The following is a 25,856-nucleotide window of genomic DNA, read 5'->3' as shown; positions in this document are numbered from 1 at the left end:
AACCCACAGAACTGAACAACACACAGAGTGAACCCCAATGTACACTATGGACTTTAGTCAATAATAATATATCAATATTCATTTGTCAGTTATAATAAATGTACCACACTAAGGCAAGGTGTTAATAATAGGGGGAACTGTGTGGGGGGAGGGGTACATGGGAGCTTTCTGTACTTTCTACTTAATTTTCTTTTTTTTACAGATTTAATTTTATTTATTTTTGGCTGCATTGGGTCTTCATTGCTGCATGTGGGCTTTCTCTAGTTGTGGCTACTCTTCATTGCGGTGTGCAGGCTTCTCATTGCAGTGGCTTCTCTTGTTGCGGAGCATGGGCTCTAGGCATACAGGCTTCAGCAGTTGTGGCACACAGGCTCAGTAGTTGTGACACACGGCCTTAGTTGCTCTACGGCATGTGGGATCTTCCCAGACCAGGGATCGAACCCACGTCCCCTGCATTGGCAGGCAGATTCTTATCCACTGCGTCACCAAGGAAGTCCCTACTTATTTTTTCTTTTTGTTTTTTTTTGCTTTTGTTTTGTTTTGTTTTTTGGCCATGCTGTGCGCCTTGTGGGATCCTAGCTCCCCAACCTGGGATCAAACCTGTGCCCTGCAATGGAAGTGCAGAGTCCTAACCACTGGGAATTCCCTCTACTTAATTTTTCTGTAACTCTAAAAGTGCTCTAAAAAATAAAGTCTATTAGAGCTATACTATGCTGAGACTAAACCAGAAGTCAAAATGGAAATAGGAATAGCTATTAGATGGCTACTAAAAAGACCCAGGCAAGAGTATTTGGTTGTCTATCTGGGGGAAAGTGGTGAGGGCGAAGAGAAATGTATTAGTCACAAAAGGGCAAGTAAGCCACGGACCACGGGAAGCCCAGGTGACCCTACTGCTTGCTAATGCTGTGCACTGTACCCGTGAAATACAACAGGCCCCCCCTTGAGACACATCAGATGATACCTAGGCCAGCGTCGTCCAGCTCTCAACAAAGACTCCCACAGCAAGACTCCCACCCCAGGAACCAAACCCTCTCCCCAGTGCTGGTCAAGCCAACGCTCAGAGAGAACTCTCTCAGGAGAAGCCCCCAGAACAAGGGAGAACATGACCAGGAAAGATTACCTGAAACTGCAGCTAGGGAGAATGTGTATGATAGGGAGATCAGCCAGCTGCAGAGATGATCCCACTAAGAGATAGCTTGGGCATAGCCCTAAAACCTAGGGCAGTTCCCATATTCTTCATTACTAGGGTGATTCTGCAGAAATGCAACTAATGCCAAAGAAACCTTACCATACCAGTACATGGCCAGAGGCAGGGGCACTTCAGTAACTGAAGGGTGGAGGAAGGCAAACTCCCGTAGAGCAGAGAGCAGAGCTGTCCAACAGGCAGGAATGCTTGGGGCACCAAAGACTTATTTCCTCTCCTCTTGCCCTTCCTTAGTCACAGATTGGAAAGAAGTCACAGCAGCAAAGAGTTACTCCCAGTATCAAAACGGTACTCTACCTCTAGTTGGGAGAAATGAGAAAGGGAGGCAGGAAGGCCAAGAGCTGGGGCTGTAGTCTGAAAGAGCTGTTCAAATCATGACTCAGCCTGGTCAAGCTGTGTGACCTTAGGAAAGTTAATTAACCTCTCTGAGTCTCGGGTTTTCCTTTAGTAAAATGGGGATAATAATAATAATAATCAACAAGTAACAGTGTCATGAGAATAAAAAGGGCTACTACATGTTAGGTACCCACAGTCATGGCTGGCACAGAAATGGGTACTATTTTCATGCAGAAGGCATGAAACTGAAGCTCAGAGACATGAAGGAGCTGTGGGTGGCAGAACCTTGCGAGTCAGACTCCAAGGCCCCTGCTCTAAACCACTCAACCTGCAAGCCACGGCCACAGATGGCTACTGGGCACCTGAAATATGGAGAATCCCAACTGAGATGTACTGTCAGTGTGAAAGACACCAGATTGCAAAGACTGTACCAAAAAAAAAGTAAAATGTATCATGAATAAGTTTTATATTGATTACATGTTGAAATATTATTTTGGATACATTGGGTTAAACGAGATATATCATTAAAATTAATTTTACCTGCTTTAGTTTTTTTAATGTAGCTACTCAAAAACTTTAAATTTGGCTCACACTACATTTCTTTTAGACAACTCTGGACTACAGCATGATGCCTTCCCATGATAGGACCCTGTGTGGGAACTCCTGTGAACATCTGCATCGTGTTTGGAATCATTTATAAGAACACAGAACCTGACTCACTTGGGAGGTTCACGCCCAAGGTCCAAAAATCTTTTAAAATGCTGGTGCTGGGACTTCCATGGTTGCACAGTGGTTAAGAATCCGCCTGCCAACGCAGGGGACACAGGTTCGAGCCCCGGTCCGTGAAGATCCCACATGCCGAGGAGCAACGCAGCCTGTGCGCCACAACTACTGAGCCTGCGCCCTAGAGCCCGTGAGCCACAACTACTAAGCCCACGTGCCACAACTACTGAAGCCCACATGCCTAGAGCCCATGCTGTGCAACAAGAGAAGCCACAGCAATGAGAAGCCCATGCACCGCAATGAAGAGTAGCCCCCGCGTGCTGCAACTAGAGAAAGCCTGCGCGCAGAAATGAAGACCCAACGCAGCCAAAAATAAATAAATGAATAAATAAATTTAAAATGCCGTGGCTATGGAATTGGGAAAAGGGTCTTCCTTGCATAGCAGGGCCTGGGGGCTGAGAGGGGAATAGAGAGAACTGGTAGGAGCCAGCTCAGCCTTGATTAGGCACAAAGTTGAACCTAGGAGAAGAAAAGCTATGTGGATTCTTTGCACCTCTTTTTGGCTAACCACAAGAGGCAGAGGATGAGGAGGCTATTTTCTGTAGACTCAGTAAAGGCCAGGGAATAGGTTTGCCAAATTAGGGAGGGGGGGATACAAGATGCTCGGTTAAATTTGAATTTCAGATAAATAATGAAGAATATTTTAGTATAAGTATGTCCCAAATGTCCCGTGGGATATACTTATACTAAAACATTATTCATTGCTTATGTAAAATTCAAATATAATTGAGCATCCTGTATTTTATGTGGCAACTCCACCAGGGAAGTAGTGAAGGCAGGGAATGGAGATATTACCAGGTACGCTCAGAAGACAAAGCAGCACCTTGACTCTTTGCAGATCAAGCAGGAAGGCAGAGATGGATAAGTGAGGACCCTTAACAAGGAATTAGTGGACCCTAGAACCCATAGCAACAGAAGATGCTAACCTCAGAGTCCCCAGAACCTTGGATTGTCTTCAACCTGAGGTTATAACAATTTCCTCTCAAATAAGTGGTAATTATTAACAGAAATAAGGATAAAATGATAAAAGGTAAGAATATCTACCCAGATACTTAAAAAAAAAATCTTGTTCCTTAATTTTGCATTTAAATATTCCTCTATTTAAAAGAAATAGTCACTCTTTCACATTGCTGTTTTAATGGAGAATCATAATTTGAGGAGAATAGTAAACACACTATACACAGGCTTCAATCCCACTCTCTACTGCATGGAAGCTGTTCAGTGCAGTAGTTGAGAGCACGGGCTCCAGAGGCCACCTGCCGCAATGCACATCCTCCTGGCTCTGACAGTAGCTGGATGACCTTAAGCAGATTACTTCCTCTCTCTGTGCCTCAGTTTCTTCAACTGGGAAATAAGATGATAGCAACTACCATTCAGGGTTCTTGTGAGGATTAAATGAGTTAATACATGTACATCAGAAGAGTGCTGGTCATTTAATGAACACTCAGAAAGTTGGCTTTTTCAAAATGTGTATATTTGTTATTTTTAATCCCCACCATCATCATTCATGTCTAAGAAAGGGTAGAAGATTGGGGGTGTAAAGACCAGCGTGACTTGGGTGGATGCCCCCACCTCATCCTCTTTTCTGCCTAACACCATTCACCCTTGTCGCCTGACTCCACTTGAAAACCCTTGACCACAGAAATTTTGTCAAGCAGATGCGAAGAGACTGCAGAAGACAGGGATGAGGTTTATACCCACTTGTTCCTCCTTCTTTACGTCTGGTCATCCTAACCATTTCAGAATTAGGAGTCTACCTTCATCTCTCACCTAGGTGGAGGTAAAGCCACCAGCTGGTCTCGCTACTTCCACTCTTGCTACCCTCTCACAATCCATTGTCCACAGCTACCAAGGGGATCTTTGAAAAACAAATCTGATATCACTTCCCTGCTCAAAACTGTCCAATGACTTCTCATCACATGTAGAATAAAATCCACACTACTTACCAAGACCTAGAACACCCTGCAGGATCTGGTCCTTCTCTGCCTCTGCTATCTTATCTCCTAATACTCTCCCCTCACTCATTCCCCTGGAGCCACACCAGGCTTCTTTCTGCCTGTCCTTCAAAACTCCCAGGCTCACCCCTGCCTCAGGGCCTTTGCATAGCTCTTCTCTCTACTCTCCCTCCAGATCTTCTCATAGCTGGCTCCTCCCTAACAGCTCTCAGTTCAAGTGTCCTCTCCTCAGGAGGCCTTCTCTTTTCTCAAACGTTACTAAAATTGTAATTCTTTAAATTACAAATTACTACTTAAAATTCTCCTGTTTATCTGTGTGTCATCTGTCTCTCTCGCTAACTTGTTAACCCATGAGAACAGAAGATTGGACCCTCTGGTTGATGCTGTGACCCCAACACACAGCACAGTGACTGGCACACTGCAGGGGCTCAGTAAATAACTGTTGAATGAATGAGTGTGAAAGAATCCCAGAAGAAAGTCTCAGCCACTCCACTAACCAATTTTGTGTCCATTAGGATGTCCTCCCTGTCTCTAGGCCTCAGTCTCTTCATCTGTAGTGATGGGGTTGGACTGGATGTTATTTGAGGGTCCTGCCAGCTCTGACATGCTATATTTCAGGGATCCCCAAAACAGCCTCTCATTGAGCTGCATTTCCCTGGAATGCTGGAGAAAATACAGCAATGATCACATGCCAAGACCAATTCCTCAGGAATCTCAGGCTGCTAACTGCCTGGTATTTTGCTTACCAATCAGCTGCACTTGTTCCTCTTCCCTGGAGGCTGTCTCCTGCAGATCATGAAGCAATTTGCTGTTCACCTTGATGATATCATCGATATTTGAGAACAGGACATCCAGATCTCCCTGCGGCAGCTGGAAGGAACAAAGGCACCATGGGAGGTCGCTTAGGAGTTCAGTAGAGTGACTTTTTTTGGAGGCTTTGGACAGTAGTCCGGAACAGTCACATCATTGGGGTTCCACCACTCTTGGGAAGACTGTCCCAGTGGAATGTTTGCAAGGACTTTGAAGTTTTATAATTAGGTATTTTCATTACTCTACAAGAAGAGAGAGAGAGAGACGAAGTGCTCAGCATGAAAGGAAAGCTGAACTGTATTATCCTAGGTCTGCTGCCAACTATAATTTTTCTTCTCTCATTTTCCCCATCTGTCATATAAGTGTGGGAAGTTGGACTTCTTTCCAGCTCTGACATACTTGGCACCTACCACCATTACCTTGAGATATATTCTGAACTCCATTCCCTATGAACTAAGCTATCCCACTGTTAAAAAGGATGCAGGACATCTATATATGTGCATGAACATATATAGGATATATATAGAGACAGACGTCCTGGATGCACAATCAAGTGGGAAAAGCTAACTGTAGAAGAATAGAGTATGCTCTTATTTTTACTAAAATAAGTAACAGGGACTTCCCTGGCAGTCCAGCGGTTAAGACTAGGGCTGTCTTAACCCCAACACTGCTGTGGACCCAGGTTCGATCCCTGGTCAGGGAACTAAGATCTCACAAGCCGTCTGGTGCAGCCAAAAACAAACAAACAACAAATAAAATAAGTAACAATCTATATTTGTTTGTTTAATGCCTACAGAGAAAAATCCTAATTTCTAGAGGGTGAAATATGAGAGGGCTTTCACCTTCTACATTACCTATTTGATTATTTCATTCATTCAATAAACACTAGTTGAAGTCCACTGTTTACGAGTCAAGAACTGGGATACATTGAACTAAACAGCCTTTCCCCTTATGTACCTTACATGCTAGGGGATGCTTGACATTTTAGAGAGACAGCCTGTGTTATTTCTGAAATCGGGGGGAAAAAGATGTAAAAAATTAACACTAAAATAGAAACCCATCATAATGATAACTTTTCCATGTTACCACCCTCCAAATGAGACAATTAGAAATAGGTCACTTAAAATAATCTGTTCTAAACTTAATAAAGGGCTATTTTATCCATTAGTTCACTTAATTCTCTGAGGTGAGTACTCTCTGTCCATTTAGCAGATGAATATACTAAGGCTCCAAGGTGTTAAAAGCCTTGCTGAAGGTTGCAGGGCCAGTAAGTGGAAGTACCGGGGCTTACGTCCAGGTGACTTCACATCCACCACACTTTCCCCTCCATCAAGCCTGCACCAGGAACAGATGTGAGGTTTCAGGAGCTGGGACCCACACTTGCCCCTATAAAGACAGGCTGAGTGTGGCCCCACCCAGGTACCTGCTGCAGGTGGCTCCTAATGTCCGAGGCACAGAGCTGGAGCACGTGTAAGTAGGAGACCTCGGTGTCGATGAGTTCCCTGACGGCCAGACTCTGATGCAGCAAGGATCTCTCCTCAGGGACCCGACCTTCCTCATCTGGACTCCCTGTCCTAGAGGACAGCTCATCATCCCCATGATCAGTCATGTCAGCAGGTTCTGGGAAAGACAAACACATCCGGACTTACTTCTGGGAGCTCTATTGGGACATGCTGTCCCTAATCCAAAGACAACTGTCCATCAGATGGCCTAAAAACATCTTTAGCTGCCTACAGAGTCAAGATGAACTGCGTGTAAGCATTTGTGGGCAGTATCTGAACAATTTTAAAAGGTAGAACGCAGCTCAGATAATTGTTGACATTTTAAATTCATTTCCCAGGATTCAGACAATGTGCTTGCCTGGCTTTTCTTCTATTTTCCCCCCAGCTCTTGACCTAGATTTCTTTATCTGGTTCAGCTGAGTCTCTCTCGCCCTCCTTCTCTACCCACTACTACCCCATTCAGGCCATACTACCTATCGCCTGGACTATTTCCACCGCTTCCAGGATCATTTTTTCAAATCCACACCCCTCTCCCACCTGCTGCCACCCACATCCATTCATCCTGGATATGCTTCCAGTTTAAACTTCCTGAAACAAAGCTTGTGATCCTGGTATTCTCTGCTGTGAGACTGTAATAGCCATCTGCTGCTCTGTGGTCTACCTCTGACTTCGTTTTCCTCTTCCCTGACACACTCCAGTGAAAGAAAGTTATGTGCTTTTCTCCATACCTGCATGGTCATTTCCTGCCTCCATGCTTTTGCACCTGCTGTGACCCCTCCAATGTCCCTATGCTCTGACATTCATCTCTAAGGCCTTTGCTGATCCTCCCAGCCAGATATACTTTTCTCCTTTATCTCTAAGTTTAAAAAGTACAAATGGCAATACTGTGGACAAAAAAAATCTCCCTACTACAGAACACCTAGAAATGCTAGATCAGCTATAACAAACTTCCTTTTCACTGCATGGCAAGGCTTGCAAGAAAGTAAAGGAGGGACTTCCCTGGTGGCACAGTGGTTAAGAATCCGCCTGCCAATGCAGGGGACGTGGGTTCGAGCCCTGGTCCGGGAAGATCCCACATGCCGCGGAGCAACTAAGCCTGTGCGTCACAACTACTGAGCCTGTGCTCTAGAGCACATGAGCCACAACTACTGAAGCCCGCGCACCTAGAGCCTGTGCTCCGCAACAAGAGAAGCCACCACAATGAGAAGCCTGTGCACTGCAACGAAGAGTAGCCCCCGCTCGCCGCAACTAGAGAAAGCCTGCACGCAGCAACGAAGACCCAAAGCAGCCAAAAATAATTAAAAAAAAAAAAAAAAGAAAGAAAGTAAAGGAAATCAGCAGGGATCCCCAAACAGGGAGCTGAAAACCAGATCAGGAGCAGCTAAGCTGATGCAGCTGTAGCCAAAGTGGACAGGATGGGCAGGGAAGAGGGCACTGCCCAGCTCTGTGATCCAGAGACTTGGGCATCAGTGCCCAGGCAGAATCAGGAAGCAAGCTTCTCTCCAGAACTGGGATCCCTCAAGCACGCCAGTGAAATGGTGGATTAGAAAAAAAAGTCTCCCTACCCACACAGAAGATGACAAAGATGTTGCTGCATCTTGCCTTGGGTCCTGAGTAAAGGAAAAAGTCCTTTCTGAAAATTCATAACAACAGGCCTGCTTTCACTGGGTTGTAGGTTCAGATGTATACTACACATGTGGTCCAAGGAGCTCAATGCTGATAAATAAACAAAAAACCAAGTCCTGGAATAGTGCTATTATGAGTACCCACAGAAAAAATAAAATGTCTCCAGGAGGACACATCCTTAACCTAGGCCACATGGTACTCTAAGAGATAACCCTGTCCTGAAGATGAGCTTAAAATCCAAAATTACAAGAACTCCAGTGTAAGTGCACATCATCAGAGACAACAAAGAGCAGGATTAGACCCAAGAACATCAGATAATCAAACTATCAAATAGAAACTATAAAATAAGGAGGAAAAGAAAAGATGTACAAAAAATAAAGACCGGTATGATTTTTTTTTTTGAATTCTACTTGGTTTGCTTTACTTCTTTTTTTTTTAATTAATTAATCAATTAATTTTAATTTTGGCTGTGTTGGGTCTTCGTTTCTGTATGCGGGCTTTCTCTAGTTGTGGCAAGCAGGGGCCACTCTTCATCGCGGTGCGCGGGCCTTTCACTGTCGCGGCCTCTCTTGTTGTAGAACACAAGCTCCAGACGCGCAGGCTCAGTAGTTGTGGCTCACGGGCCTAGCTGCTCCGTGGCATGTGGGATATTCCCAGACCGGGGCTCGAACCTGTGTCCCCTGCATTGGCAGGCAGATTCTCAACCACTGCGCCACCAGGGAAGCCCCGGTATGATTTTTTAAAGCACCAAGCAGGGCTTCCCTGGTGGCGCAGTGGTTGAGAGTCCACCTGCCAACACAGGGGACACGGGTTCGTGCCCCGGTCTGGGAAAATGCCACATGCCGCGGAGCGGCTGGGCCCGTGAGCCATGGCCTCTGAGCCTGCGCGTCCGGAGCCTGTGTTCCGCAACGGGAGAGGCCACAACAGTGACAGGCCTGCGTACCGCAAAACAAAACAAAACAAAACAAAAAAAACGCACCAAGCAGAACTTAAAGAAATTAAAAATTTAGTCTTTGACATTAAAAACTAAATGGACAGTTTAAACACTCAGGAAAAATAGTAAAGGGGCATATAGATCCAAAGAAATTATCCAGACTGCTAAAAAGAAAGAGAAAATCATGGAAAATATGAAAGAGAATTAAGGGATCTGGATATTGAAATAAGAAGATCATGTACCTAATCTGTGTTCCAGAAGACAAGAATAAACAGAGTGAGAAGAGGCAATATATGAAGAGATGAGACTCATAATTGTCCAGAATTTATAAAAGATATGAATTCTTAGGTCTAGGAAGTACAAGTCCCAAGCAGGATAAGTTTAAAAAAAAAAATCACATCTAAACACACTGAGAGGAAATTTCAGAACCTTGAAGTCCTGGAGAATTTACCTTATAGTTTCCTTGTCAGGAAACTATGTTCCACCAAAATAAAGAAATCACGATACAAGATACAGGGAACTGGTGATCTAATATGTGAGAGAGGCTGAGGAAATCCCTAGGATAGGTGAAACGAAATTCTGAGTTTGACTGTTGGTGACAGACAGACAGCAAACAATCTGCGCTAGAGTATTAGAATGTCTTGAGAACAAATTTATTGAATCAGTAGAGAATGTGGTCCTTATGTAGGCATAATTACACAGACGGGGACTTCTCTGGTGGTCCAGTGGGTAAGACTCCGCACTCCCAAGGCAGGGGGCCTGGGTTCAATCCCTGGTCGGGAACTAGATCCCGCATACATGCTGTAACTGAGAGTCCGCATGCTGCAACTAAAAAGTCAGCATGCTGCAACTAAGAAGCCTGCATGCTGCAACTAAAGATCCTGCATGCCACAACTAAGACCCAGCACAGCCTAAATAAATAAATATTTTTTTAAAAAAAATTACACAGATAAGACATACGAAACTAAGAAACAAACCAACAAATAAAAACAATTGTTATGGGCTTCCCTGGTGGCACAGTGGTTGAGAGTCCGCCTGCCGATGCAGGGCACACGAGTTTGTGCCCCGGTCCGGGAAGATCCCACATGCCACGGAGCGGCTGGGCCCGTGAGCCATGGCCGCTGAGCCTGCGCGTCCGGAGTCTGTGCTCCGCAACGGGAGAGGCCACAACAGTGAGGGGCCCGCGTACCACAAAAAACAAACAAACAAAAAAACAATTGTTATAACAATTTTTATTAAAAAAATTGTGCAGAAAAGATAAAATTATGTGTCACTACCCGATTCAGTTATAAATAGAAACCACACAAGTAATAATACAAGTGATCTAATTCATATTATGTACCGAGAGGACAGGGTGATGGAGAGGGAGAAAAAATGAGCTAAAGCCTCATCATCCATAGTGGAAATTAAAGAACAATGTCTAAATCAAAAGCTCAAGAAAGAGCAGTATATATGTGTTATAAAACAATCAGCTGAAAACAACAGAAGGAATTGCCTGGTAGTGGCTGGAGCAGGAAAGAGAAGAGGACAGGCTGCTTTTCATAACAAATGTTGCAGAATCACCTGTCTCTCTTTCTCATCACAAATGTAGAACTATCCGTCTCTTTAAATTACAGCTTTGAAGTGAACTAAAAACTAAATGTAAGAAAAAGTGAGAATTCCTCAATTTTGCTGGAGATCGATATTCAAAAATAAATCATATTCCTGTGTATACCAACAACAATTTTTAAGAGTGCAATTTAAGGAAAAATAGCAGCATAATAATAAAAAGATTTAATAATAACACATAATATTTATTCCTTCCTAAATATCTTAATTTAACAAAAGATGGGGAGTTCCCTGGTGGCCTAGTCGTTAGGATTCCAGGCTTTCACTGCCGTGGCCCAAGTTCAATCCCTAGTTGGGGAACTGAGGTCTCACAAGCTACGCATTCCAAAAAAAAAAAAGATGTACAAGATCTTTATGAAGAAAATTATAAACACTTATCTAAATATATTTAAGAACTAGCTGGGAATTCCCTGGCAGTCCAGTGGTTAGGACTCTGAGCTTCCACTGCAGGGAAGGTCTGATCCCTGTCAAGAACTAAGATCCCACAAGCCACACGGCACAGCCTGAAAAAATAAAAACAAAAACAAAACCACAAAAAAGAACTAGTTACAAGTAGAGATATACTATGTTCATGGATAGGAAAAGTTAATATCATAAAGATGAAAATTGACCCAAACTGATTCAATACAATTTCAATAAAACTCCCAATAGGGTTTGGGGGTTTGGGTTTTTTTGTAGTAGAACATAATACAATGATTCTAAAATATATATGGACAAAAAGGCTCAGAATGACTAAGGCAATTCTGAAGAACAAGGTGGGGGGGCCTGTCCTACCAGATATCTAGATACATTTGAAAGTCATAATAATTTTAAAGTATTGTATTGACACAGGGGCAAACAGATCAGTAGAACAGATTAGAGAGCCCAGAAGCAGACCACAGTAAATATGGAAACTTGATATATGACGTAAGTGTCATTATAAGTCACTGGGAAAAGGATGGTCCATGAGATAACTGGCCTCCCCTATAAAAAATAAATAAACAAATGCAATCCCACAGCACACACCAAATAAACTCCAGATGGATTAAAGACCTAAATGTTAAATGTGAAACTCTAAATTCTTAGAAGAAAATGGGAAAATATTTTTAAACTCTCTAGATAAGAAGAATTTTTTTCAACAAGACATAAAATGTACAAACCCCCAAAGAAAAAATTGATAAATCTGACTACAATAATATTTGAATGTTCTGTTCATAAACAATTCTAAAATAAAAAGGAAAAGAGGGGCCTTAGATCAGAAGATATTTGTAGTGAATACAACCGACAAAAGTTTAATACCTAGACTATATAAAGAACTTCTATGAATCATTAAAACAAGGCAATCTGTAAGAAAAATAGACAAAGGATATGGTTGCAAATACAGTGTTTAAGTTCATTTAGTGTCAATTTTAACCTCCTCCTATGAGATCTTGCTGTAATGCTGAAACTGGAGAGCTAAAACCCAGCTTTCCAGACTCCCTTGCAGCTAAGATTGTAAGATTCCACCAATCAGATGATCTCATGTGAGCCAGAATTTAGAAATTACATAAGTAGGAAGAGAAGTGACGCTTGAAGTAACTATTTAATGGGGCAGGTACTGCATTGTTCTGAAATCAATAGTTCTGGCAACAGATTGTAGCTAAAGTCATAGAATCTTGAAGCCAGCAGTAGGGGCAGCAGCTTCCCAATTCTTCAGTTTCTGTATTGTTACAGAGGGTAGTGGCTTCTTTGGAGCAGCTTTGGAGCTGTATTATTGTATTATTACTTTTTTTTGGGGGGGGGTCCGCACCATGTAGCATGCGGGATCTTAGTTCCCCAACCAGAGATTGAACCCATGCCCCCTGTATTGGGAGTGCAGAGTCTTAACCACTGGACCACCAAGGAAGTCCCTGGGACTCATTCCTAAGGCCCATTCTGTGGACTGCTTCTCCAGGCCTTCCACCAATTTGGTAAGCTCTTAAGACCATCTTTTATTTATTTATGTTTTTAATTTTTCTTTATTTATTTTTGACTGTGCTGGGTCTTCGTTGCTGTGCACAGGCTTTCTCTAGTTGTGGCAAGCAGGGGCTACTCTTTGTTGAGGTGCACGGGTTTCTCACTGCAGTGGCTTCTCTTGTTGTGGAACACGGGCTCTAGGTGTGCGGGCTTCAGTAGTGGCAGCACGTGGGCTCAGCAGTTGCGGTTTGTGGGCTCTATAGCACGGGCTCAGTAGTTGTGGCGCACAGGCTGAGTTGCTCTGAGGCATGTGGGATCTTCCCAGACCAGGGATCAAACCCGTGTCCCCTGCATTGGCAGGCAGATTCTTAACCACTGGACCACCAGGGAAGTCCCAAGACCTCTTTTAAATCCCTTTCTGGTTAAAATAGAATGTTTCGTGTTATCTCCAACTAAATCCTGGCTAATACCAGCACGAAAAGTTAATTCACAAAAGAAGAAATTTAAATGGCTAATATGCAAATGAAAAGATGTTCAATTCACTCTTAACTAGGCAAATGCGAATTATTAAAACCCTAGTAAGGGAATTCTCTGGTAATCCAGTGGTTAGGACTCCATGCTTTCACTGCTGAGGGCCCAGGTTCAATCCCTGGTCAGGGAACTAAGATTCCACAAGTTGTGTGGTGCAGCAAAACAAAACAAAACCACAATGAGATACCATTCCATGCCCAAGAGATCAGCAAAATATGAAAATAAAATAAAATGTTGGTGGGACTGCAGATGAATGGGAAATCTCATATACTGGTACGATAATGTGAATTGTTGCAACCATCCTAAAGAGCAACTTGGCAATATTTAGAAAAGTTTAAAATTCACACAGTCAGGCCAAGGAGTTCTACTCCTAGGTATACCTCGCCTTCAGGAAACTTTCCACATACACACAAGAAATGTAGACGTGAATGCTCATTGCAGCACTGCTGAAATAACAAAAAATTAGAAAAAAACTAAAAGCCCCAATGAAAGTAGATAAATAACTTGTGGTATAGCCATATAATGGAATTCTGAACAACACTGAAAGTAAATAAACTATAGATTCATGTATCAATATGGATATTCTCACAAACACTGTAAACAGGAAAAAATATATATAAACAAGTCCCAGAAGGATACACAGAGTATGACACTATTTTTAAAAGTTTAAAATGTGAAAAGAAAAAAATAAAATTTAAAAGTTTTTAAAAGTTTAAAATATGTGAAACAATGCTAGATATTGTTTAGGGACACATACACATGTAGCACAGGTATTAAATTTTTCATGGAAGTGGTTAGCAATAAATCCCAGTGATTAAAGAAATTTTCACATATTGAGGTATAGCAAAGTCATTCTGGCTTATACATGATTTAACTTGATTTTCCGCTAACTAAAACAGCCTGTTTGTGGCCTATCTGACATACATTGTCATATCTGCTTTAATTATTAAAGAAAAGGGCACAATGATCACAAGTAAAGAATGTCCATGTTAAAAATAAAGATTAAATGCCTCCTTTCCTAGAACACCAATACTGGTGCTGCTTCGATGATAAGACTCCTTTCCCAGGAGCCAAAGTCATACTGACTCACTGTGTACGTGCTGATCTGTTTTTTGAAACCCTGAAGGAATATATTCCTGATTTGTTTGATGTTCTTTGTTCCCACATAATAATGTAAAACTGTGCTGAAAACCATGCTTCTCTGGAGCAGCTCTTTAGAGTTATCTGAGAGGCTGTCTCCCAGGCTATAGTCCTCAGTTTAGCCCAAATAAAACTCTTTTTTATTCCTATTATACTTTGTTTATTGATTATTTCCATCCACACAGGATAAAAGTGACCTCTGGAAAGGGAGCTAGAGGAATAGAATTGGGGAGAGTATCAAAGGGGACTTAATGGTACCTGAGGGGCTTTTTAAGTTAACCTTTTAATTCTGAGATAATTAGAGATTCACATGCAGTTGTAAGAAATAATACAGAGGTTCTGTGTATCCTTTACCCAACTTCCCCAGTGACAACATTAGGCAAAACTATAGTACAATCTCACAGCCAAGTTGTTGACACCAATACAGTCAAGATGCAGAACAGTTCCATCTTAAGGATCCTTCATGTTGCCTTTTTACCCACTTGGCTCCAGCCCCATCCCATCTTTAACCCCCAGCAAATAAGAATCTGTTCTCTATTTCTATACTCTTGTCAGTTCAAGAATGTATGTAGGTAGTTCCTTGGTGGTCTAATGGTTAGAACTCGGCACTTTCACTCCCGTGGCCAGGATTTAATCCCTGGCCAGAGAACTGAGATCCCACAAGCCGCGTGACGCAGCCAAAATAAATAAATTAATTAAATAAATAAAAGCTTAAAAAAAAAAGAATGTATGTAAATCACACAGTATGTATATTTGAATCATATATAAATACATAACCTTTTGGGACTGACTTTATTCAATCAGCGTAATTCCTTGGAGATTCATGTAAGCTGTTGTGTGTTATCAATAGGTCCTTCCTTTTCATTGCTGAGTATCAGAGATGTTTTATTTGGTTTTTAAAAAACTGAAGCAAATATGTCAAAAATGTTCAAATTAAACAAAGCTAGGTAGTAAGAACATGGGCATTTGTTGTTTTGCTCTTTGTTCTTTTCTGGACAGTTAAAATATTTCCTAATATTTAAAGTGACATGCATCCCATTCAGCCTTGTACTCAGGTTACTTAGGGCTATGCCTCATCTTCCTGGCTAGACACTAAGCTCTTGGAGACAAGATGAGCACCCATGCATGTGTCTTCCTCTCTGTCTCACAATGCTGATACATATACGAATATGTAATTGCATATATAAATGGTCCTCTTCATGTATTAGTAGCAGAAGTTTCTGTCCTGGGTCATAAGCACTGACCCATGGATCAGTGCTTATATACAGGTGTTTGGCGAGAGCAAGGTTGTTCAGAAGGCAGAAGGCCCATAAAGATCCTGGAACATATCTGATGCACAGCTCTAGTACAGCTCCTGAATGCTGCCTTTGGCCTGCTGATCTGTCCCTGGCCCGAATCACTGACATTCATCACCCAGTGCATTGCTTTTCTAGAAAGATCCCAATAGGATTTCAGGAGAGCTACTCAGGTTCCACTACTCAGAACTGTTGCTAAATAAACAAAAAACATAAATAATACTTCATAGAGAACTGCTAAATATTTAAAATAGCACTTAGGTTAACTGCAATCCAGACCTCCAAGCAGGCCTGGCAGAACTTCTCCGTAGCAGCATTTTGTTATTCTCTTAGTTTACAGCCCATGTAATGGAAAGAAACACATTTTTATTTCTTTAAAAATATATTATTTGGCAATGAAAAGGAATGAGCTACTAATGTGTGCTATAACATAAATGGGTCTTGAAAACATTACACTAAATGAAAGAAGTTAGCCACAAAGGACCACATACTTGATGATTCTATTTATAGGAAATGTCCAGAATAGGCAAATCTACAGAAACAGAAAGTGGGTTAGTAGTTTCCAGGGCTGAAGGGATAATGATTTGGAGTGTGGTAGCTGGGTTTCTTTTGGGGATGGTGAAATGTTCTAAACTTATTAGTGGTGATGGTTGCACAACTCAGTGAATATACTAAAAACCATTGATTTGTACACTTTAAATGGGTGAATTAGGGACTTCCCTGGCAGTCCAGTGGTTAAGACTCTGTGCTTCCACTGCAGGGAGCGCAGGTCAGGAACTAAGATCCCGCATGCTATGCGGCGTGGCCAAAAAAAAAGGGTGAATTATATTATGTGAATTATATCTCAATAAAGCTGTTACCCCCCAAAATATTATATAATACGAAATGTTGGCAAAGATGCGGAGAAACTGGATCTCTCATACATTGCTGATGGGAATGTAAAATGGTACAGTTACTTTAGAAAATAGTTTGTCAGTTTCTTTAAAAACTAAACATACACTTACCAGCAATCACACCCCAGGGCATCTATTCCAGAGGAAGAAAACTTATGCCTATATAAAAACCGGTCTACGAATGTTCGTCAAAGCTTTATTTGTAATAGCTAAAAACTGAAAACAACCAAAATGTTGTTTTATTAAGTGAATTTAATAGGTGGATGGCTAAAAAAAAAAAAAAGTTGTATATCTAAGGTCACAGAATACTCAGAAATAAAAAGGGATGAACTACTGATACCCTCAAGAACCATCCAGTTGTGCTGCCTGAAAACAGAACAACCTGAAAAGCTTACTGTGTGATCATTTATAAAGCATCTAAAATTATAGAGACAGAGAACAGATTAGTGGTCACTTGGTTAGGGATGAGGGTGGTGGGCACCTGGGTGTGGCAATAAAGGAACAGCACAGGGAGAACTTCATGGTGATAGAATAGATCTGCATCTTAATTGAAATGGTGGTTACAGAAATCTACACACGTGATAAAACAACATCTAACAATCAAACACATGATTATATCAATGCCAATTTCCTGGTTTTCCTGCTATTGAGATAAGACGTAACCACTGGAGGAACCTGGTGAAGATACACATAACCTCTCTGTACTATCCTTGGAACTTCATGCTGACCTATACTTATTTCAAAGTAAAAAGTTAAAAACAAACGAAATATTAGATAGCTTAAGTTATCCACTATCTTTGCAACACTCTCAGGACAAATGCAGCTTAAAAGCCTGGGAGAACAGGCTGGGTGCCTTTGTTCCATTTCCTGGTCTGGTCTGATAAGGAGGTTTGTCTTGGAGAACATATTTGGGAAAATATGTCTTTCAATATAGTCCAGTCCATGCTCAGTCCTGAGATCTCTTTGATGCCCTGTGATAAGCAATTAAGAACTAAAATCAGTCTAGCACATAGCGGGTACTAAAAACAAAAAATGTTTCTTGAATGTTATGCAGTGACTTCTTCTGACTCTAGGATAGGATAGGATAAAACAGTTAATTCTCTTCTCCTCTCTCCTCCTCTGTCCACACTCGCACAGAATAATTTGGGCATTCACACATTTATTCAACAAATATTTGGAGTAGCTATTTCATGCCAAGCATTTTTCTGGACTGTGAGGATACAAAGTTAAAGGCGGGAAAAAAAGGGCTCTACAATAAAGATAGGGCATTTAATTTTTGTTTCTTGTTGTTTTGTTTTATTTAGGGTTCTAGGGCTCTAGGGTTCTTTCATTTTTGTGATTTTATTTTTTTTATACAGCAGGTTCTTATTAGTTATCTACTTTATATATATTAGTGTATATATGTCAATCCCAATCTCCCAATTCATCCCACCACTTTCCCCCTTGCTGTCCATATGTTTGTTCTCTACATCTGTGTCTTTATTTCTGCCTTACAAACCGGTTCATCTATACCATTTTTCTAGATTCCATGTATATGCACTAATATATGATATTTGTTTTTCTCTTTCTGACTTACTTCACTCTGTATGACAGTCTCTAGGTCCATCCATGTCCATGTCTCTACAAATGACCCAATTTCGTTCCTTTTTTATGGCTGAGTAATATTCCATTGTATATATGCACCACATCTTCTTTATCCATTCATCTGTCGATGTGCATTTAGGTTGCTTCCATGACCTGGCTATTATAAATAGAGCTGCAATGAGGGTCTCCCTGGTGGTGCAGTGGTTAAGAATCCGCCTGCCAATGTAGGGGAGACTGGTTCAAGCCCTGTCCAGGAAGATGTCACATGCTGCAGAGCAACTAAGCCCGTGCACCACAACTACTGAGCCTGTGTTCTAGAGCCTGCAAGCCACAACTACTGAGCCTCTATACTTAGAGCCCGTGCTCTGCAACAAGAGAAGCCACCGCAATGAGAAGCCCATGCACCGCAACGAACAGTAGCCCCCGCTCACCACAACTAGAGAAAGCCTGCACGCAGCAACGAAGACCCAATGCAGCCAAAAATAAAATAAATTTTTGAAAACATAGTGCTGCAATGAACATTGGGGTGCATGTGTCTTTTTGAATTATGGTTTTCTCTGAGTATATACCCAGTAAGGATAGGGCATTTAAAATATCTGGTTATTTGCTCCAAGTTTTGCAGAGGGACTAAGTAAATGTTATGGACATCCTGATGATTTCACCCCTTTTAAGACAGAAGTAACAAGGAAAATGATACTGTGAACCTAATTCTGACCAATCAGAAGTGAATGGAGGGCTTCCCTGGTGGTGCAGTGGTTGAGAATCCGCCTGCCAATGCAGGGACACGGGTTCGATCCCTAGTCCAGGAAGATCCCACATGCCGTGGAGCAACTGAGCCCATGTGCAACTGCTAAGCCTGTGCTCTAGAGCCCATAGGCCACAACTACTGAGGCTGCATGCCACAACTACTGAAGCCCGCATGCCTAGAGCACGTGCTCCACACCAAAAGAAGCCACCGCAATGAGAAGCCCATGCACAGCAACAAAGAGTAGCCCCTGCTCACCGCAACTATAGAAAGCTCGCATGCAGCAATGAGGACCAAATGCCAAAAATAAATAAATAAATTTATATTAAAAAAAAGAGGTGGTTAGGGCTTCCCTGGTGGCGCAGTGGTTGAGAGTCCACCTGCTGATGCAGGGGACACGGGTTTGTGCCCCTGTCTGGGAAGATCCCACATGCTGCGGAGCGGTTGGGCCCGTGAGCCATGGCTGCTGAGCCTGCGCGTCCGGAGCCTGTGCTCCACAACGGGAGAGGCCACAACAGTGAGAGGCCCGCGTACTGCAAAAAACAAAAAACAAAAAACAAACAAAAAAAAAGAGGTGGTTACTCTTTAAAAAAAAGAAGTGAATGGAGACAGGGACTTCCCTGGTGGCTCAGTGGTTAAGACTGTGCTCCCAGTGCAGGGGGTCCAGGTTCCATCCCTGGTCAGGGAACTAGATCCCACATGCATGCTGCAACTAAGAGTTTGCATGCCACAACTAAAGAGGCTGAGTGCTGAAACTAAGGAGCACTTGAGCCACAACAAAGGAGCCCGCCTGCCGCAACTAAGACCCAACACAACGAAAGAAAAGAAAGAAAGAAAGAAAGAAATGAATGGAAGTAAGCAGATCCCAGAGGAAAGTGAAACCATCATCTTAAAAGTTCTTTCAGAAGGCAAAATGTCATGGCAAGAAAAGATGAACATCCATCAGGCTCCCACCCCAGGTTACAGAGAGAGGTCAATTTAAACATTTAAGGGGAATAAAAGGAAGCAAAACCTCTAGGGATTAGGGTTCATGGGAAGACTGTTGAAGATGAAGTTAAACATCATGCTAACAAAAGACCCTGTTGAAGAATAAAGGGAGGAAATACCTATGGAAATGAGAATGGCCACACAGGGATCCTGGCTAACGAGCCTCGTTTATAAAGATACATACAAGAGGGGCTTCCCTGGTGGCGCAGTGGTTGAGAGTCCGCCTGCCGATGCAGGGGATACGGGTTCATGCCCCGGTCCGGGAAGATCCCACGTGCCGCGGAGCGGCTGGGAGCCTGTGCTCCGCAAGGGAAGAGGCCATGGAAGTGAGAGGCCCGCGTATGGCAAAATAAATAAATAAATAAATAAAGATACATACAAGAGTCAGAGTGGTGGGTCCTGTACAAAGAGCTTCCAGAACTCTAAAACACAGAAGCGTCTGGGATTAACAAAATTGTAAGAATAACCTCCACAGCTCTGCCCCTACTATGACTGCCAACTAAATTTTAACATTCATGTTCAGAAAAAGTAAAAAATAGGCACTCCATTTGATGGCTTTGCTTTCCTCTTCTTAGCCCTAAAGAGTGACTGCAGGGGTCACTATGAAGGTTAGGAGCCTAGACCCTGGAGGCAGAAAACTTGATTTCAAATTCTGATTCTGCGATCAATCAGCTGGCTTTCCTGGGATAATTATATAACCTTCCTTATAAGGTTGTTATAAGATTTCATATGATAATCCATGTAAAGTGTATAGCAGAGTGTCTGCTACGTGGTGAGCTTTCAATAATGGTAGCTGTTGTTTTTGTTACTATTACTGTTAAACTGGAAAGAGTAGCATGACCGTGGATCAGAGGGATGAAGTTGTCTAAGGACACTTGGCTGATCATATTCAAGCAGATGGTGAGAATAGTTAATCATGATGATAATAATAAGTAATACGAACTACACAGCAGAGCCTAACTGACAATGCAGCTAATAACAAAGAAGTGGAGCTGAGAGATGGAGAGACCATGAGACTAAGCCCTGATGGCATTATTTAATCCAACCATGATGGAGACTGATTCCCTTCGGATTTTTTTTTTTTAATGTGAGCTAACACATTTTCATTCCCCACCCCACTTTGGCCTAAACCACTCTGAGTTGGGTTTCTGCCACTTGATTAAAACAGATGGTCTATCAGCCCTTGGAAAGACCATCTGTCTATGAAACAGACATCACTGAGAGCCAGCATAGGTTAACAGAAAAAAGACAAACAGGTCATGCCAGACTATCCTCATTCCCTTAATGAAAGCTGACTAGATCAGTAGATCAAAGGAATACCACAGGCTAGTGTAACTGCACTAGGAAGGTACTGCTGGTCTCTCGTGACATCCTTACGAATAAGGAATAAGATGAGGTAATGGAATAAGATGTGGCGATGGGGAAGCAATAGGACAATAATATGGACTAAAAACTGATAAAATACCAAATTCAAAGAGTGTTGGTCAGTGTCAACCTCTGGGATCTGCCCTGTTTCATTAAGGATAGCCATTAGTTCTTTCGGTGCTTCCCATCTCTAAGACCACCTGAACCTAAATCTCCACCTTTTTTTTTTTTTCTTTTCCACCATTTTTCTCCTGAATCAGCACAACAGCCTCCTGACTGGATGCATACACAGCACCAGAGTGGTCATTCAAAAACATAAAATTGACTGCTTTATTCCTCTGTCGAAACCCAGACAAGTCTTCCCTGAAAGTCATCCCCCTTCCAAAGAACCACTCCTTTCCCCCAATAATTATGTTTCCTATTCAATTTGTTTTACTGGTTCATTCAATAGAGCAGAAGCTCCACAAGGGCAAAGACCATGTTTCTTACATTCATCAACGTATCACCTAGTGTCTACTCTAGATCTAGCACATAGTAGGTGCTCAATTAATTGAATTAATGAATGAATGGCACAGATGAACACTGGCAGAATAGTGATCAAATTGCCAATGACACTGTTACAAGTGGAGTTAGACACACAACTCTTGGAAGCCACAACAAAGTTTGAGGTCAGCTAAGAGACAGAAACTCCCCTTGAATTTTATATAACTGTAATTATATAGTATGTACACTTTTTTGTCTGGCTTCTTCCTTTCAACAAAATTATTTTGTCATTCATCCATGTTGTAGCATGTATCAATAGTTCATTACTTTTTATTGCTGTGTAGTATTATATTATATAAATATACCACAGTTTATCTATGCACTGGATAAAAAATTGGTTGCTTCCTGTTTCTCAATTACAATAAAGCTGGACCTAGGAATGCAATGCTTATTTTTCATTTCTTTTTTTTTTTTTAGGAATGCAATGTTTAGATCACAGATAGGTATATACTTTTAAAAGAAAATGTCATACTTTTAAAAAGTGGTTGTACCATTTTACTTTCCCACCAACAGTGTATGAGTTCCGGCAACCTGGTCAACACTTGAAGTGTACACTTGATGGACACTTGATGTAGCCAGTCTTTGTATGAAGTTTTATCTGCTTGTGGTTTTAATGTGCATTTCCCCAATGATTAATGATCTTGAACATCTTTTCAAGTGCTTATTTGCCACCAATATATTCTCTTTGGACATCATGGGTTTTATGTTTGTTTGCTTAAATTACAAAGGAGGACTTCCCTCTGCCCTTCCACTGCAAGGGGCGTGGGTTCAATCCCCGGTTGAGGAAATAAGATTCTACATGTCATGTGGCACAGCCAAAAAAAAAAATTACAAAAGAGGCTCTCACTGATTACATAACTAGACAAACAATACAGAAATGTATAAATAATTAATAGTCTCCTACCCCCCAACACACACGTAGGCAACCAGAGGTGCACAAGAACCACCAGGAGCACTTATCAGGCATGCAAATTCTTGCCCCCACTCTTGGAAGATTCTGATTCAGTAGGTCACAGATGGGGCATTTTGACAAGCCCCTAGGTGATTCTGACACAAGCGATCTGTAGATTTCTTAAGAAAGTCTGCTCTTACTATTGTCCTCCTAAGGAATAGTTGAAGGAATGAAGACAGTGAGTCTGCAGAGGCAAACGCACGGAAGGGGTACACGGACTGCCTTCAAATAAGTAAGAGCCTTTGTCTAAGAGAATGACTGTGTGTGCTCTGTGTTGTCCCATGGAACACCAAGAGTTTGGAACCTAAAGATCAAATCAAAAAAAACTTTCTGGGCTTCCCTGGTGGCGCAGTGGTTGGGGGTCCGCCTGCCGATGCAGGGGACGCGGGTTTGTGCCCCGGTCCGGGAAGATCCCACATGCCACGGAGCGGCTGAGCCCGTGAGCCATGGCCGCTGAGCCTGCGCGTCAGGAGCCTGTGCTCCGCAATGGGAGAGGCCACAACGGTGAGAGGCCCGCGTACTGCAAAAAAAAAAAACAACTTTCTAAGAGAGCTACTGTGAAACAAATTTAGGCAACAGAGCTAGCAAGGAAAGGAATGTGCCAAAATCACCAAGCTTGCAGAAAAAGGACTTCTCTGGGTTGAGAAATGACTGTTTGAGGTTACGAAGACAGAGGGCAAAAGACGTTCCAGACATACACATACACATTCTCTCTTTCTTTCTCTCTCTGAGGAAAAACTGCCCCTTATAAATACACAGAGAGGAATGTAACCACCAGACAGGTAGTGTGTGTCTTAACCCAAATTAAATAACAGCTATTTGCCCTAAGCCATATTTCCCTGTCTCTATTGGCAAGGCCTAAAATGGTAGGGAAAGGAGACAACACAGTATTTGGTAAGGGCAGTTCCTTTTATAGATAAGTAGGCCTGCCCAGGCCCTCTCCTCATAATTTTGGATCCATCGATTTTAAAGAGCTTAAGCCTGTCAATAAGCAACAGGCTTTGGACAATTAAGCTCAACAAATGCCATTTTGCTTCAGTTACAGCACCCAAAACACCCCCCCTCCCTAATCAGTTAAATAAAAAGCCATTTATTTGTTCTAGAACAGAATCAACCAAGGCACTGTTTACCACAGCAAGCTGCTGATCCAAGAGGGATATGAGCCAACTGCCAAGTAACTCCTGTACCCTGGCAGAAACTCAGCTGAGCCTCCATCTGTGGGCAAGATTAGGGAGGCGCCCAGGTTCCCATGTATGTCCTTCTCTTTCCTCTCATTTACAACTATACAGATGCTGGCTCCATTCAAAAGGGGCATGTGAGGCCCAATAATCTGTCCTTGTTAGAATGTCTGGTAGTTTCTACTTTCAGCATTTGACCCAGGGTCAAATATTGAGTGTTGGGCATTATTCTAAATAGGTGCACTCTTATTTAGGTTACTATCACCAAGGTATGTGCAGCCGCTTATAAGTCATAATAGGGCTGACTTTATATTTGCATGTTTTAAATTTTTTATTTTTTTTTTCTTTTATTTCGGATACAGCCCAACTTCCCGCAGGTCATCACTCTTTCTTAACTGGCATGGCTTTGACTCACTGGTTTGTGTGCGCCAGCCCTTTTATTGAGCACCTACTACGAGCGGGGCACTGGGCTCAACGTTCATCTGTAGTCCGACAACAACATGAAAGACGAAGCAATCTTACCTCAAGTTTACAAAGAAAACTGGGCCTTGGAGAGGTTAAAAAGTATGTCCAAAATCAGGCAGCTAGGGGCGTCGGAAGCTGTCTGAACTCAGAGCAGGAACTCATTCCTTCACCCGCCTCCCTTTACAGGAGCAAATAAACTGCTCCGAAACAGCGCAGCCTGAGTGCCAGCCTTCAGTCATTCCTTACAGCAGGAATGCTTCATCCTGCTGTCAAATCGGAAACTGTGTGCAAGATTATGTATGAACCCTGGGGAGGGGACCCAGACTTTTAAGGAGTCAGTGATCCCAAGAAGGTTAAGAGCCAGCACCTAGGCAGGCTGTCAGCTTCCCAATTCTCTAAGTTCCTGGCGCTCGCTGTCCAGGGAGCAGTGCGGCAGGGGTCGTAAGTTCTGGCTTCCAGTCCCAGTCTTGGCACTACTTCTCTGAGGGCTGTTGGCCCAGGCACCTCACCTATGGACCACAGATTTCCTTTCTCTTTTCCCCTGGCCTTGACTCCCTATTTATAATTATACTTTCCTTGTCAAGAATTTTTTTTAACCATTGTTTGTATTATTCCATTGTTTTAACGTATATGGAGTCATTAAAAAGTCGCCCCCAATGCTACACTGAAGCAGAGGGATAAACAATGACAGGCCAGCTTACCTCTCCGGGCCTCAGTTTTCCACCTGTAAACTGACCCGCTTGCATCAGCTGGATCAGGTTGCTTGCATTCCCAGTAGACTCAAGACACAAAGCTAGCTACCGAGCAACCCGGACCGGCGTCGTCGCTCCAGCGCTCCTCCAACCTCCCTTTCCGGATCTGATCAGCAGCTGTTTTCCCGCGACCCTCCCTGGCCCTATCCTGCCGGCCCAATCACCCGGGCAGACTCACCGCTCGCGCAGGGTGCCAGCTGCCGGAAGGAGCTCCACCGCCCCGGCGATTGCGCAGCCAGGGAAAGAAAGGCGCCGGTCTCCCGGCCCCACGCCGCGCTGTGACCTGCGCGCGCTGTTCCTAGGGAGGACGCGGGCGGGCGCGGCTCTGCCCACGCTGCGTATGTGCGTGTGCCGAGAGGGCGCGGCCCCGGCTCTCGCCTTTGTTAATTGTCCAACTGGAGGCAGGTTGTTTTCCACTGGACGCTCCCTGCAGTGAGTCCCAGCCGGGGTGGCCCGGCGACTGCAGCAACTGCCGTGCGCTGGCCCGCAGCCAGCGCGAAGCCTTGCAAGTGGGTGTCAATGCTGCGCCCGGTGACCCACCTACCCGCGACTTCTCATTTAGGCACCTACTCCTCCCTCGGGCTACTCAGCACCAAAACAGGGACCGGCAGTTAGGCCATCCGGTGGGAATGTTGACCCCAGGATCCCTGAATATCTGTGCTCCTTCCCGAATCACCAAACTTTAGGGCTGGACCTTGATTTTAATTCTGAGTGCCGGCTGCCCAGGATTTCTGGGTTCCTATCCTAGCTCTCT

General features: G+C 43.0%; 1 protein-coding gene across 1 annotated transcript in view; it reads right to left on the bottom strand.

Moving 5' to 3' along the window:
- The window catches only part of ARHGEF37 (Rho guanine nucleotide exchange factor 37), a 55,109-nt gene extending 29,717 nt beyond the window's left edge, over positions 1-25,392 (bottom strand). The window contains exons 1-3 of the mRNA XM_082652067.1: positions 25,281-25,392; positions 6,512-6,708; positions 5,025-5,148 (exon numbers count right to left, since the gene is read on the bottom strand). Coding sequence (XP_082508193.1) covers positions 5,025-5,148; positions 6,512-6,697 — 310 coding nt within the window. The 5' untranslated portion in view covers positions 6,698-6,708; positions 25,281-25,392. The remainder of the gene's footprint in view (positions 1-5,024; positions 5,149-6,511; positions 6,709-25,280) is intronic.
- Positions 25,393-25,856: the final 464 nt, after the last annotated feature.

This window comes from Grampus griseus (assembly GCF_964374135.1).
Source record: "Grampus griseus genome assembly, chromosome: 3".
Taxonomy (NCBI): domain Eukaryota; kingdom Metazoa; phylum Chordata; class Mammalia; order Artiodactyla; family Delphinidae; genus Grampus; species Grampus griseus.
Note: the sequence above shows the minus strand (reverse complement) of the source record. Positions and strands in the feature narration are given on the sequence as shown.